The sequence below is a fragment of the Hyla sarda genome, chromosome 2, assembly GCF_029499605.1.
Source record: "Hyla sarda isolate aHylSar1 chromosome 2, aHylSar1.hap1, whole genome shotgun sequence".
Lineage (NCBI taxonomy): Eukaryota > Metazoa > Chordata > Amphibia > Anura > Hylidae > Hyla > Hyla sarda.
This window is the reverse complement of record NC_079190.1, coordinates 368429674-368446287: the sequence shown is the minus strand read 5'-3', so window position 1 is coordinate 368446287 and position 16614 is coordinate 368429674. Positions and strand designations below refer to the sequence as shown.

Below are 16614 nucleotides of genomic sequence, written 5' to 3'. Positions count from 1 at the left end.
TTAAATTTAATTTTCAGGAAGCCGGTCTGGTATTGGCCGGTTGGTATTGTGCTGAGAATGAAAATACGGGGAACCCTATGCGTTTTTGTTTTTTTTAAACGCATAGGGTTCCCCGTATTTTCATTCTCAGCACAATACCAACCAAACAGCCTGACGTTACCAGGGTGGGCGAGGACCATTGTTACTGGCCCTCCCCAGCCTAAATAACACCAACCTGTTACCGCCTAGGCCCAGGAGCACCATTTTTGATGCTACGGGCCTGTTGGTAACGGCTCTTCCTGGCACCCCTGTGGCGGTGGGTACCGGGGTAATAATTGGGGGTTAGCACTAGCTGTTTTGGGGGCTAACAATAAGCCCTGGCTTAGTAATGGATTCCGTCAATAAGACAGCTTCCACTACTAAGCCTGAAAATTCAATTAAAAAAAAAAACACAACACATTGGAAAAATTATTTTATTTAAAAAAAAACACTCCCCCACAGCCCTCGTTAACCATTTTATTAGAATAAATAAAATCCAGTTCATCCGTTGTAATCCATTGAATCCGCCGTAATCCTCTACATACACGGATCTGAAAGTAGAAGAAAAAAAACACAAAAAAAATGGGTTTTTTGCACTCTCCTCAGGGGAGAGCGCCCATAATGCAATGTCTTCCCAAACAGGGAGCCTCCAATTGGTGCAAAACTACAACTCCCAGTAGTTTAGCAACAGCTGGAGTCTCCCTATCTGGTAAGACACTCGCAGAAGGGTCTGTTCGCATTATACAAAACGGACAATGGTAACAGAGCCTTATAACCTTACCAGCTTGGATCCCGTATGTAGCCCCGCCCCTAATGATGTCATCAATAGGGTGGAGCTACACAGACCCGCAGAGACTGGAGGGAGGTAAGGGGACTTCTTCATCTTCTGTATACACTATATACAGCTATCTATAGATAGCTGTATATACTGTATACCACCCAAAGGGTTAACCTACACTATCCAGCAGTGTAAATTAACTCTTTCCTTGCCAGGCTTGCGCATAGCACACAGCTCAGCAAGGGGTTAAGTGAGCCAGCAATGTGTATACTGTATACATATTGCAGGCTCACTGTAAGTTCTTGCTGGGCAGTAGGTATACAATGTATATCTTACTGCTCAGGATCAGCTGTTCTCCCGGCTCTGTAGCGCTGAGAACAGCTGATCCCCACAGTCACTTCAGGAGGATCGCAGCGGGTGTCAGGAGGAGTGACATCCGCTGTGATCTGTCTCTTACTGCCGGTACTACTGCTCCCAACATGGAGTGCACACTGCTCCATGCTGGGAGCAGTAGTACCTGCATTAATAGACAGATCGCAGCTAGTGTAACTCCTGACACCCACTGTGATCCTCCTATATAATGTATAGATGCGGCCGCTCTTCTATGGTCCCCTGCACTGACGTATATATATATATATATATATATATATATATATACACATATTCATATATCCCACAGAGTTGTGATTGGCTGGAACCATCTGACCAATCACAGCTCTCTGCGGGAAATATGAATATGTGTATATATACGGCAGTGCAGGGACCATAGAAGAGCGGCCGCTGCATCTATACATTATACAGGACGATCACAAAGGGGCGATCTGTCAATTAGTACAGGTACTACTACTCCCATCATGGAACAGTGTATTCCATGCTGTGAGTAGTAGTACTACCTAAAAAATTTATTTAAAAAAAGTTAAAAACACGCACACATTACATTTTTATTATTGTCGGCTACATTTTAGGTGTCCACCCCCGCACATAAATTGATCCCTGTTTAAAAATGTATTAAAATTTCATTGTAAAAAAGATAAATTTCGTTAAATACAATTTTTTCCATCACTACTGTATCTTTTCCTTTTTTAGGCTGGAACTCCACTGAGTTTTTTTTTTTGCAAAAACGCCAATTTTCCCGCATGTTAGATGCAGATGTTAGCTGCAAGTCAATGGTAAACTGCAAAATGCCAGATTCACTTGGCGTTTTTCAGTTTGGCATTTTTTTTATCCTTTTGGCGTTTTTCAGCAATTTCAGGTTCAGAGGCCGGATTTTCAAAACGCCTGCCGAAACCTAGTTTGGCGTTTTTTGCCCTGAAATTGTGGCGTTTTCCTCCCATGGAATTCTATGGGAGATCAAAAACGCCATGTTGGTTTTGAATTTTGCGTTTTTGCAGGTGTTTTTTTATTCTTTTTTGGACTTTAGCGATCCAAAAAAAAAAATATGGAGATACCTTTTTTTTATAAAAATTTCATAGGGTACCATAAAAAATTTTTTTATAAAAAAGATACAGTACTGATGGAAAAAATTGTGCCTAACGAAATGTATCTTTTTTATTACGAAATGTTTATTAATTTTTAAACAGGGATCAATTTATGTGAGCGGGTAAAGCGCTAAAAATGTAGCCGACAATAAAAATGTAGTGTGTGCGTGTTTTTCACTTTAAAAAAAAAAAAAATTTTTAGGTAGTAAAACTACTACCAGCATGAAACACACTGTTCCATGATGGGAGTAGTAGTTACCTGTACTTATTGACAGATCCCCTGTTGTGATCCTCTTGTATAATGTATAGATGCGGCGGCCGCTCTTCTATGGTCCACTGCACTGACGCATATATACACATATTCATATTTCCTGCAGAGAGCTGTGATTGGTCAGATGGTTCCAACCAATCACAGCTCTCAGTGAGAAATCAGAATGTGTATATATACGGCGTGCAGGGGACCATAGGAGAGCGCCGGCTGCTGCATCCATACATTATACAGGAGCATCAAAACAGGTGTCAGGAGTGATACCCGCAGTGATCTTCCCTTAACTACAAGTACTACTACTCCCATCATGAAGTACACTCTGCTCCATGCTGGGAGCTGTAGTACCTGCATTAATAGACAGATCACAGGGGGTGTCAGAAGTTACACTCGCTGCGATCTGTCTATTAATGCAGGTACTACAGCTCCCAGCATGGAGCAGAGTGTGCTACATGTTGGGAGTAGTAGTGCCTGCTAAAGGACACATGACAGCGGGTGTCACTACTGACACACGCTGTGACCGTCCTGTTTATAGCAGAGATGCAGAACGGCTGTATACATCGCTCGCATCCCTGCTCTGCACTGTACTCCGGGCCGGCCGCTCATTCATTGATGTTTCCCTCAGAGCTGTGATTGGCTGCAACCATACGGCCAATCACAGCTTCGGGTGGGAAATATGAACGGCCAGTGATGTGAATAGAGCAGAGATGGGAGCGCTGTATACAGCCACATCACTGCTATATTATGGACGATCGCATCGTGTGTCAGACTGACACCCGGGGCGATATGTCTATAGTACAGGTACTACTACTCCCATCATGGAACAGTCTTGTTCCATGCTGGGAGTAGTAGTACTACATAAAAAATGTGGAAACAAGAGAAAAATAAAGTTAAACAGACACACACTTTATAAAAAATATTTATTAAAATTTTGTTATAAAAAATAAACATTTATTTAAATACATTTTTACATCCCTACTGCATCCTTTTTTTTTTTGGTACCCAACTATTTGGTTAAAAAAAAAAAAGCAAAAGGGACCAAAAACGGCAAATTCCACACAAAGGTAAAACGCCAGAAAAAACGCCAAAATGCAGGGAAAAACTGTGGCAGTTTTTCTGGTGTTTTTTCTGGCGTTTTTATGCCACAAAAATCGCAGGGCAAAAACCTCAGTGGAGTTCCAGCCTAAATGAAACCCTACGATATTTTAATAAAAAAGGTATCTCCATCACATTTTGGGATCGCTGAAGTCCAAAAAACAATAAAAACGCCTTAAAAAACGCCAAAGTTAAAACACACATGGCGTTTTTTCACTCCCATAGACTTCTATGGGAGAAAAACGCCAAGACTTTCCAGAAAAAAACACCAAAGTCTCAACAACAGGTCATTTTTTAAAAACTGCCAAGGAGCCCAAAAACGCCAAAAGGATTTAAAAAACGCCAAACTGAAAAACGCCAAGTGGATTTGGCATTTTGCAGTTTATTATTGACTTGCAGCTAACATTTGGCCGAAGCGTTTTTTCACAAAAAAAAAAACGCCATGCGGCAGAATGGGCGTTTTTATTGGCGTTTTTGTAAAAAAAAACAAGTAGAAACCTAGCCTCAGTCAACTGGTGCCAGAAAGTTAAACAGATTTGTAAATTACTTCTATTTTAAAATCCTAATCCTTCCAGTACTTATCAGCTGCTGTTTTTTCCACAGGTAGTTTTTTTCTTTTAGAATTTCTTTACCTTCTGACCACAGTGCTCTCTGCTGACACCTCTGTCCATGTCAGGAACTGTCCAGAGCAGCACAGGTTTGCTGTGGGGATATTCTTCTGCTCTGGATAGTTACAGACATAGACAGAGGTGTCAGCAGAGAGAACTGTGGTCAGACAGGAAATTTAAAAAAAAAAGAAAATAACTTCCTGTGGAGCATAGAGCAGCTAATAAGTACTGGAAGAATTGAGATTTTTATATAGAAGTGATTAACAAATCTGTTTAACTTTTTGGCACCGGTTGATTTAAAAAAAATGTTTTCCACCGGAGTACCCCTTTAAAGGGGTACTTTGGTGAAAAACTTTTTTTTTTTTTTTTAATCAACTGGTGCCAGAAAGTTAAACAGATTTGTATATTACTTCTATTAAAAAATCTTAATCCTCCCTGTACTTATTAGCTGCTGAATACTACAGCCGAAATTATTTTCTTTTTGAAACACAGAGCTCTCTGCTGACATCAGAAGCACAGTGCTCTCTGCTTTCATTTTTCTGCCCTCATAAGTGCACACCACATACATACATCAAAGTGTTGTTCCACAGTGGCATCATTGTGGGGGCAGCAATTCATTGTGGGGGCAGAAAATTTGCAGGGGAATAGCATCTGGCAGTAATATAGCAGGGTATAGTATGTGGCAGAGGGTACAGTGTGTGGCAGAATTATATTCAGGTTGCACAGTGTGTGGCAGTATTACAGTATATTCAGGGGATACAGTGTGTGTCAGTAATATACCAGGGGCCCAGTGTGTGGGAGTAATATACCAGCAGCAAAGTGTGTGGCATTATTATATTTAGAGGGTACAGTCTGCGGCAGTATTATATTCAAGGGTACAGTGTGTTGTAGTATTCAGGTCATACATCTTCCACAGTCACTCGTTTGCTATTTCCTTTGAGGCCGCTAGGTGTGAACCAGACCTTAGCGTTCAGCTCGGACCTTCACCGGATGGCAGGCCTGAATAAGCAGACCCTCACTAAAAATAGTTGAGTACCCCTGTCCTATAATGTGTCCTGGAGTCAATGTATGGTGAGTGCCAGTGCTGTTGCTCCAAGCCTGGCCAGTACCTTCTATAGCCTATTTTTTATTTATATTTTTTAGTTACTGATGTACTTGAAGGTGACACCTGAACACATATGGGGTACATGTGTTCAGGTGTCACCTTCAAGTACATCAGTAACTAAAAAATTCTGATAATACAATTTTACAAATACTACATTGAAAAAAAGTGGGCGGGGAGATGAATTTTCGTTTCGGGTTTCGGCCAAGTACAGCCCAAATTTTTGGTTTTGGACCAAAATTTCCCTTTCGGTGCATCCCTAGTTTAACCCTTTAAATATACGTCCTGCGCCGGCTCCCGCGATATGAAGCATTACATCGCGTCGGTCCCGGCGCTCATCAACGGCCGGGACCCGCGGCTAATACCACACATCTCCGATCGCGGCGATGTGCGGTATTAACTCTTTAGAAGCGGCGGTCAAAGCTGACCGTCGCTTCTAAAGCGAAAGTATCCCGGCTAGTCAGTCGGGCTGTTCGGGACCGCCGCGGTGAAATTGCGGCGTCCCGAACAGCTTGCAGGACACCGGGAGGGCCCTTACCTGCCTCCTCGGTGTTCGATCGACGAATGACTGCTCCGTGCCTGAGATCCAGGCACGAGCAGTCAAGCCCCGATAACACTGATCACAGGCGTGTTAATACATGCCAGTGATCTGTGTAAGAGATCAGTGTGTACAGTGTTATAGGTCCCTATGGGACCTATAACACTGCAAAAAAAAAGTTAAAAAAAAGTGTTAATAAAGGTCATTTAACCTCATCCCTAATAAAAGTTTGAATCACCCCCCTTTTCCCATAAACAAAAATATAAAACAGTGTAAATAAAAATAAACATATGTGGTATCGCCGCGTGCGTAAATGTCCGAACTATAAAAATATATCATTAATTAAACCGCACGGTCAATGGCATATGCGCAAAGAAATTCCAAAGTCCAAAAAAGCGTATTTTGGTCACTTTTTATACCATTAAAAAATGAATAAAAAATGAATAAAAAGTCCGATCAAAACAAAAATCGTACTGATAAAAACTTCAGATCACGGCGCAAAAAATGAGCCCTCATACCGCCCTGTACGTGGAAAAATAAAAAAGTTATAGGGGTCAGAAGAGGACATTTTTAAACGTATAAATTTTCCTGCATTTAGTTATGATTTTTTCCAGAAGTACGACAAAATCAAACCTATATAAGTAGGGTATCATCTTAACCGTATGAACCTACAGAATAATAAGGTGTAATTTTTACCAAAGTATGCACTTCATAGAAACGGAAGCCCCCAAAAGTTACAAAATGGCGTCTTTTCTTCGATTTTGTCGCACAATGATTTTTTTTTCCGTTTCGTCGTGTATTTTTGGGTAAAATTACTGATGTCACTGCAAAGTAGAATTGGTGACGCAAAAAATAAACCATCATATGGATTTTTAGGTGGAAAATTGAAAGGGTTATGATTTTTAAAAGGTAAGGAGGAAAAAACGAAAGTGCAAAAACGGAAAAACCCCGAGTACTTAAGGGGTTAAAGTGTACTTGTAATATCACAGAAAAAATAATATATATGTTACTCGGTCATGCAGATTCTTTACATGTCTTTTTCATGTGTCTAGCTTCTGTATTTGGCTCACAAATCACTCTGTTCTACTGCTCACACATTCTGACATCTGCTGCTCAGGAACAGACATGTTCCAGGCACACTGTGGACAAAAGATATTGTTAAAGTAAATGTTTAAAAAATAAAGGCAATAAATGTAAAAAAAAAAAAGCCACTCCTCCTAAATAAAAGTTTAACCTCTTAAAGGAGAATTCCAGAATATAAAAATTGTCCTCCATACTGCCGGCAGTAAAAAAAAATGTTACGCCTCGGGCGTATATTCGCCGTATAAGACGCACCAACTTCTCCCCCCCCCCCCCCACCGTTTTGGGGAAGAAAAAGTGCGTCTTATACGCCGAAAAATACGGTAAGTCAGAAGTGGATCCATAAGGGAGGAGAAGTGTAAGTCCTTCCTTTATATGTCCTATTCCTTTTGAATACACTTCTGACGTTGGCCCAAAAACTGCAGTGGCAGTATTCCAAAAACTGCCAGAAAAAAACAAGTGGAAACTTAGCCTTAAGGACGCAGGGCATACCTGTACGCCCTGAGTCTGCTTCCTTTCTATAGCGCAGGGCCATGAGCCGTGGCTAATAGCACATGGCACTGATCACGGTGCCGTGCGCTATTAACCCTTTAGATGTGACGTTCGAAGTTGATCGCCGCGTCTAAAGTGAAAGTAAATTACTCCCGGATAGCTCAGTGGGCTGTTCGCGGCATCCCGAACAGCTGGAGGACACAAGGAGGGGTCCCTACCTTCCTCCTGCGTGTCCGATCGCCGAGTGACTGCTCCGTGCCTGAGATCCAGGCATGACCAGCCAAGCGACAGAATTATTGATCAATGTTATCCTATGGAATAACAATGATCAATGTAAAAGATCAGTGTGTGCAATGTTATAGCCCTGTCACGATTCGGCTTCCAGGTAGTGGATCCTCTGTGTCAGCGAGGGATTGGCGTGGACCGTGCTAGTGGACCGGTTCTAAGAGGCTACTGGTGTTCACCAGAGCCCGCCGCAAAGCGGGATGGTCTTGCTGCGGCAGTAGCAACCAGGTCGTATCCACTAGCAACGGCTCTACCTCGCTGACTGCTGAGAAGGCGTGGGACAGAAGGACTAGGCAGAGGCAAGGTCAGACGTAGCAGAAGGTCGGGGGCAGGCGGCAAGGTTCGTAGTCAAGATGGATAGCAAGGGTTCAGGTAACACAGGCTTTGGACACACTAAACGCTTTCACTGGCACAAGGCAACAAGATCCGGCAGGGGAGTGCAGGGGCAGTGATCAGATATAGTCTGGGAGCAGGTGGGAGCCAATTAAGCTAATTGGGCCAGGCACCAATCATTGGTGCACTGGCCCTTTAAGTCTCAGAGAGCTGGCGCGCGCGCGCCCTAGAGAGCGGAGCCGCGCGCGCCAGCACATGACAGCAGGGGACCGGGACGGGTAAGTGACCTGGGATGCGATTCGCGAGCGGGCGCGTCCCGCTGTGCGAATCGCATCCCCGACGGCCATGACAGTGCAGCGCTCCCGGTCAGCGGGACCGACCGGGGCGCTGCGGGGAGAGAGACGCCGTGAGCGCTCCGGGGAGGAGCGGGGACCCGGAGCGCTAGGCGTAACAAGCCCCCTGATAAAAGTTTGAATCATCCCCCTTTTCCCATTAAAAAAAAAACTGTGTAACTAAAAATAAATATATGTGGCATCGCCGCGTGTGGAAATGTCCAATTTATAAAAATATATCGTTAATAAACTGCACGGTCAATGGTATGCATGTAAAATAAATTCCAAAGTCCAAAATAGCTTATTTTTGGTAACTTTTTATACTGCTAAAAAATTTATAAAAAGCGATCAAAAAGTCTGATCAAAACAAAAATGGTACTGATAAAGACTTCAGATCAAGGCGCAAAATATGAGCGCTCATACATCCCCATATGCGGAAAAGAAAAAAGTTATAGGGGTCAGAAGTACAACAAAATTGAACCTATATAAGTAGGGTATCATTTTAACCATATGGACCTACAGAATAATGATAACGTGGATTTTTGGGTAAAACGACAAATGTCACTGCAAAGTAGAATTGGTGGTGCAAAAAATAAGCCATAGTATGGATTTTTAGGTGGAAAATTAAAGGGGTAGTCCAGTGGTGAAAAACTTATCCCCTATCCTAAGGATAGGGGATAAGTTTGAGATCGCAGGGGGGGCCGACCGCTGGGGCCCCCTGCGATCTCTCTGTAAGGGGCCCCCCTGCTCTCCGCCGAGATAGCGGGTGTCGACCCCCGCACGAGGCGGCGGTCGACACGCCCCCTCAATACATCTCTATGGCAGAGCCGGAGATTGCCGAAGGCAGCGCTTCGGCTCTGCCATAGAGTTGTATTGAGGGGGCGTGTCGGCCGCCGCCTCGTGCGGAGGTCGACATGCCAGCGGGCTGTCGGGGCTCCGTACAGGAGATCGCGGGGGGCCCCAGGGGTCGGACCCCCCGCGATCTGCAACTTATCCCCTATCCTTAGGATAGGGGATAAGTTGCTCACCACTGAATCACCACTGGACTACTCCTTTAAAGGGTTATGATTTTTAAGATGCAAGGAGGAAAAAACAAAAATGCAAAAACTGAAAAAAGTTTGAGAAACGGAAAAAACTGAAGTTAAAGGAGATCTGTAGTGCAATATAACTTATCCGCTATCTGAAGGATAGGGGATAAGTTGTAGATCGCGGGGGGTCCGAGTGCTGGGGCCCCCTGGAATCTGGGACTGCAGCAGTATGCTGGAAAGGGGGCATTCTGTCCCCGCATGACGCGGCGGCCAACACACCCCCTCAATGTACCCCATAGAGATACATGGAGGGGGCGTGTCTGCCGCGGCTTTCTGCTGGGGACAAAACTTCACTTCCTGCAGACTGCCGCACTTCGTCCAGGAGATCCAGGGGGGCCCCAGCGCTCGGACCCCCCGTGATCTATAACTTATCCCCTATCCTTTGGATAGGGGATAAGTTATTTTGCGCTGGAATACTCCCTTAATAGATTCAGTTGATTTCAATGGGCAATTTTTCATCTCCGCTATCCTCAGTTGTCATCAGTTCCGCTTAATTTACATTTATTTTAACAGAAAAGACGAGCATACATCATTGTTCTGCCAGAAATTACGGACATTGTAACATATGTTAGTAATTTAACATTGAAGTCTATGGTGATGGAAGCAATCTTCACTATTTTTACCTCCGTTATTGCTACTGAGCATGCTCAGAAAAAAACAGAAGAGATGATAAAAAAATAACTGACATTAATGGTGATAAACAGATGTTTTAACGGATAATGGATGCTAACAGTCTTCTATTTCATAGTTAATTTTAATAATTAAGATGCAGCTAATGTATAGAAAGGTGTGTGTCACATTCTATACCAGCATACTGTGACATAAGAATAGCTTATAAAATGCCATTGTAAATTCTCCTGTGTCTTCACCTCACACTGACATGGAACAATGTATAACCTGGCAAGTTACATGGGCTAAAGCACCTTCAAAACTGCTCTGTGTACCCTCAAAGAATATATAATCCAAGAAACCTGAAAATAAACTCACTGCGATCCTCCTAACATAGAACCACCAAGAAAATGACCATATATACGGCCTGTTTACTTTCTTACAGCTATCTACCTATCCATATTTATCTACCGTATATATTCGAGTATAAGCCGACCCGAATATAAGCTGAGGCCCCAAATTTTACCCCAAAAACCCAGGAAAAGTTATTGACTCGACTATAAGCCTAGGGTGGGAAATACATCATCTCCCCCATGTAATCATCCAGACCCCCATCATCATCCCCCCCCCCCCTTCATCATCACCGCCTGTCAATCCCTTCATCAGTGGTCTTCAACCTGCGGACCTCCAGATATTGCAAAACTACAACTCCCAGCATGCCCGGACAGCCATTGACTGTCCAGGCATGCTGGGAGTTGCAGTTTTGAAACCTCTGGAGGTCCTCAGGTTGAAGACCACTGCGGCCTTTGTCATCATCACTGCCTGTCAATCCTTTCATCAGTGGTCTTCAACCTGCCGACCTCCAGATGTTGCAAAACTACAACTCCCAGCATGCCCGGACAGCCATCAGCTGTCCTGGCATGCTGGGTGTTTTTAGTTTTGAAACCTCTGGAGGTCCGCAGGTTTAAGACCACTGTGGCCATCGGTTGTCCTGGCATGCTGGGTGTTGTAGTTTTGAAACCTCTGGATGTCCGCAGGTTGAAGACCACTGCGGCCTTCGTCATCATCCAGCCCCCCCCCCCCCCTTTGTTTTGTACTCACCTCCCCTCGGCAGGAAGTTAGGGTGAGCTGGTCCAGCCATCTATGCTGCAGGAACCGTCCGGTGGGGAGGATTAGTCGTTCCGGGCTGTCCATTTTCACCGGGGGGGGGCCTCTTCTCCGCACTCCGGGCCTGCCCCGGACTAGTGACGTTGCCTTGACGACGACGCACAGGGACGTTAATGCGCAACATCCCTGTACGTCGTCAAGGCAACGTCACTAGTCCTGGGCCGGGCCCGAAGAAGAGGCCCCCCCCAGTGAAAATGGACAGCCTGCAACGACTAATCCTCCCCACCGGACGGTCCCTGCAGCATAGATGGCCCGTACCAGCTCACCCTTCCTTCCCACCGAGGGGAGGTGAGTACAAAACAAAAGGGGGGGGGGCTGGATGATGACGAAGGCCGCAGTGGTCTTCAACCTGCGGACCTCGAGTTTTCAAAACTACAACACCAAGCATGCCCGGGCATGCTGGGAATTGTAGTTTTGCAACATCTGGAGGTCCGTAGGTTGAAGACCACTGATGAAGGGATTGACAGGCGGAGAGTTCACTCGAGTAGAAGCCGAGGGGGGCGTTTTCAGCACAAAAAATCGTGCTGAAAAACTCAGCTTATACTCGAGTATATACGGTATTACATATCTGTGACTTATATATTCATATCTGTCATCATTAACTATCTAGTCATTCTTTATCAATCTATCCATTGTTTTAAATCTGTCCACCCAACAATATCTGGGAGTATCAAATATCTATTCATCCAATATCTATTACTTATCCAGGATATATCTATCTCCTATATATGTTATCCAGTAGCTATATATATATCTCAATACATCCTTCGTTGCCTATCCATTACTTATATAGCTATATTCTACTTATCTATCCATTATCCGTATATCTAGTTATTCTTTGATATGTCTCTTGACACTCCCCAGATGTCCAGACAGAATCACCAGAACTACTGGAGTAGTGACACTGAGGGGCATTTATCAAATGTGAACTTGCTTTTTACTTATTTTAAAGCAAAAAAAGTTGCCGAAAAAGTTGGATCTGTGCGCCAAATTTATCAAAAAGCACACGTACGTTGATGAATGCCTGCTGAACTGCTCTGGTTAAATTTTTCAGAGCAGTGGCGGGCTGTGCGACAATTGTATTGTCGCACGGACCTTAAAGGGGTACTCAGGTAGAAAATGTTTTTTCTTAAATCAACTGGTGCCAGAAAGTTAAACAGATTTGGAAATGACTTCTTTTTAAAAATCGTAATCCTTCCAATACTTATCAACTGCTGTATAATACAGAGAAAGTTCTTTTCTTTTTGAATTTATTTTCTGTCTGTCCACAATGCTCTCTGCTGACACCTTTGTCCATGTCAGGAACTGTCCAGAGTAGGAGCAAATCCCTATAGCAAACATCTCCTGCTCTGGACAGTTCCTGACATGGACAGAGGTGTCACCAGAGAGCACTGTGGACAAGAAAAAAAAAGAAATTCAAAAAGAAAGAACTTCCTCTGAATTATACAGCAGCTGATAAGTAGTGGAAGGATTAAGATTTCCAATAGGAGTAATTTACAAATCTGTTTAGCTTACTGGCACCAGTTGATTTAAAAAAAAATCATAATTACCCCCGGAGTACCGCTTTAACACAATTGTTGCATGGAGACATATTGGGCAAGGTTGAAATGCCCTGTGATTTCTTCTATATCTGGTCTGCGCAACTTTTCTGAAACTTTTTGCAGAAAGGTCGCACATGATGAATTAGTAACCACTGCAAAAATGTATCTTAAATCAATTTGTGGTCATAAAAAATAAACAGTCTAAATGAAATGTCACATGAAAAGTCACACGGGACCACAAATTTAGACAAAAAAAGCTGTCCTAATTGTTTGATAAATTCCCCTCACTAAGCCTATGACATGAATAGAAGTATATGTATTTTCTATTTCCATAGATGTGCCATACATCCAGGTAGACCACAGTACACACAATAGCTCACCTTTCTCAGGTTCTGCCACTCCCCTTGGTGAAGGGGTCTGCGACCAGGTTGGCATTTCTAGTGCTAGTTACCTTCAGCCCCTCGTGTCCTGGTTGTAAGGCTTGTTCACTTGCTGTACAGAGTCATGTAAGTGCCGATGTGTTTCCATTTATAAAGTGCTTTTCCTTTAATGCTACAATTGATTTTGTATGAATTCACACCTCTATCCGTGAAGGGGGGTCGTACTTTATTTGCCATCCCAAACCCACGATATCGTCGACCATCTATGTGCGCTACATGTTCCCTGTTTAGGGTTGGCCTTCACAGTGTGGGATCACAATGGCTCTATAGATCTCAGGTGGGCACTGGATTTTCATACCTAGTCTGTGAATCTCAGTGGGATTAACTTTCTCTGAGCATTTTCTCAACAGCAGCAGCAGAAGCAGCAGCAGCGTCTGTGTTAAGTTGGGACCATCTGGATAGTTGCTATGGAAACAAGGATGCCATGACAACTGGGTTTCCCAGGAAACCTATGTTGCTATGGGAACTGCATCACTGGGTTCAGAATTAGTAACTTCCCATGAGAAGCAAGTCCAGCAGTTTAATCTTCTTCTGGCATGTAGACTGTCACAGCATAACAACATCTCCAGTGCAGGGAGCAGCGCCATCCACCTGCCCCACCGCCACATCTTGGCACTAGTACAGACAGGGAACACTTGTTGCAGTGACCTAGCACTAAGTTATTGTATCAGAAGCCAGATAGCCTAGGTCATCTATTGTCACTGAACTATTATCATAGAAGGAGGGATTCTGTCCTTATATGAAGTTTGATGAGAGCAAATCCAAGAAAGAAAAAAATGTGCCGAAAATTGAGGTAAAAATGGAGATCAATCCAAAACAACCTTCCGAAAACAACAGCCCTTTATCTTCCCAGCCCAATCCTCCGTCACATGGATGAGGTTACTAAAAGCAGCACTTGAAAAGAAGGGAATACCATCAGCGTTCCCCCTTGTCCTAGCAAAATAAGGAATAATAAATGTGCACCCTCCTGGTGCAGCCTCCTAGAGCAGGGCACCCCTGGGGTCTCCTAAGGGTGCAGCAGCTTCTTCCCAGAGGAGCGCTGAAAAATGAACACTAAAATGTGGGACAGGCTGATGTCGATGGTCGTGACATTTCTAGATCTGAACACATCCAGAACCCCCACCCATCTTACACATCGGTAAACATCTTCTTGATGTTGACACAGTTCGGGTTGTTGGTGGTGGTGGTGGTGCAGTTGGCAGTCTTGAAGCTGGGTTGTTTAAAGGGTCCAGGGCTCACCCCTTCTTCTATCACCATGTACTCAGATTTACTGAGGGTGGAATTACTACGGGTCTTTTTCAGGTCCTCATTGGAGGACAGGTGCTGGCAGCTGCCTACATGGAGGTACTGGGCTTGTTCCTCTCCTTCTGTCTCCCTGTGATAGAAGTAGTTGAAGTTGGAGACAATGACAGGCACTGGTAGAGCTATGGTTAGTACCCCAGCAATTGCACAAAGAGATCCCACTATTTTGCCTCCTATGGTGATCGGGTGCATGTCCCCATACCCCACAGTAGTCATGGTAACCACTGCCCACCAGAAGGCATCTGGGATGCTGCTGAAGCCGGAGGAGGGGTCATCAGCTTCAGCAAAGTACACAGCACTGGAGAACAGGATGACTCCAATGAAGAGGAAGAAGATGAGCAGCCCCAGCTCCCTCATACTAGCCTTTAGGGTCTGCCCCAAAATCTGAAGTCCCTTGGAATGTCTGGACAGCTTGAAGATACGGAAGACCCTGACCAGGCGGATCACCCTCAGGATGGCCAAGGACATGGCCTGCTGACCATTGCCCTGGCGCTCTGCCAGCTCGGTGCCCAGGGTGATGAAGTAAGGGATGATGGCCACAATGTCTATGATGTTCATGATGTTTTTGCAGAAGGTGGCTTTACTGGGGCAGGCAAAGAACCTGACCAGGAGCTCAAAGGAGAACCAGATGATGCATAAAGTCTCCACCACGAAGAAGGGGTCTGTGAAGGAGCTGCTGAGGTAGGGGCCGGTCCCATTGACAGGTGGCAGCACCGGCCCGTTATACTCCTTGTCATCCCTGAACTCGGGTAAAGTCTCCAGGCAGAAGATGACGATGGAGATAAGGATGACCAGGACAGACACGATGGCGATGCCCCGGGCAGGACCCGAGCTCTCCGGGTACTCGAAGAGAAGCCACACTTGCCTCTGGAACTCGTTGGGGGGCAGCGGGCGCTCCTCCTCCCTGATGAAACCCTCGTCCTCCCGGAACTTCTCCATCGCCTCCTCGCCCAGCTCATAGAAGCGGATCTCCTCCGAGAAGATATCGATGGGCACATTGACGGGTCTGCGGATCCTGCCCCCGGACTGGTAGTAGTACAGGATGGCATCGAAGCTCGGTCGGTTGCGGTCGAAGAAGTACTCGTTCCTGAGCGGATCGAAGTAGCGCATCCTCTTCTTGGGGTCCCCCAGCAGTGTGTCCGGGAACTGAGCTAAAGTTTTCAGCTGAGTCTCGAAGCGGAGGCCGGAGATGTTTATGACCACCCGCTCGCAGCACTCGTGGTCGTCCTGCTCGTACCCCTCTGAGGAGTGGTGCCCGGGCAGTGCCGCCGCCTCCTCCAGGATGTTATCACAAGCCACCACCGTCATGATCTCCTGCTCCGCGTCCGTGTAGCCCGGGTTCACTATGTTACTGTTGGTGCGGTGCCTGGTGGAGGACGGCGGAGGCGAGTGCAGGAGGCTGAGGTGCTCGTCCATACAGCTGAGCGGAGCGCGGGCAGGGGAAGCGGCGGCCTCCTCCTTCAGCCCGCTCACAGAGCCGCCGCCGCCGCCGGGTCCCCTCCCCGCTCCCCTGTTGCTTCTCCAGCCTTGGTCACACACAGCCTCACACCCGCGGCTTCTCTTCTTCTCCCGGCTCTGTGCCTGCACACCGGGTTATATACGCTTCCCGCCTTCTCTCCTTCTCAGCCACGCCCCCACGCTACGCCCCGCCACAGAGAACTGGCGACCACCTGATAGAGGGCTAGTGCTCAATTCCCGTGCGCAGCGGGTGTGGGACTACAAGAGCCAGCATGCCCTGACTCCAGTACGCTTACCTGTAGCTGTTCTGGAGCCTTAGGTAACATACAGCCCTGTACCGGACACCCTCATCTCCAGCTGGGATCCAGAACGGCTCCTGAAGCGAAGGAACAATTCGGGAAGGTGTCCGGGGAGCTGACTGGGCGGGACACAGCAGGGGGTGAAGGATACATACACAGGGATACATGAGGGGGCAGAATACAGCAATATATGAGGGATCTACTTACCTGGCTACCCACCTTCCATCCATGTATCTAACAAGCATTTATTTACTGTATCTGTATATCCAGTCTAAATATATCTCTAGCCATCTATTTATATCTATC

The 16614-nt window shown here is 45.5% G+C and overlaps 1 protein-coding gene across 1 annotated transcript in view; it reads right to left on the bottom strand.

Moving 5' to 3' along the window:
• LOC130356626 (potassium voltage-gated channel subfamily A member 1-like) overlaps positions 1–16166 on the bottom strand; it is a 104032-nt gene extending 87866 nt beyond the window's left edge. Inside the window, exon 1 of the mRNA XM_056558398.1 lies at positions 13190–16166. Coding sequence (XP_056414373.1) covers positions 14378–15967 — 1590 coding nt within the window. The 5' untranslated portion in view covers positions 15968–16166 and the 3' untranslated portion in view covers positions 13190–14377. The remainder of the gene's footprint in view (positions 1–13189) is intronic.
• Positions 16167–16614: the final 448 nt, after the last annotated feature.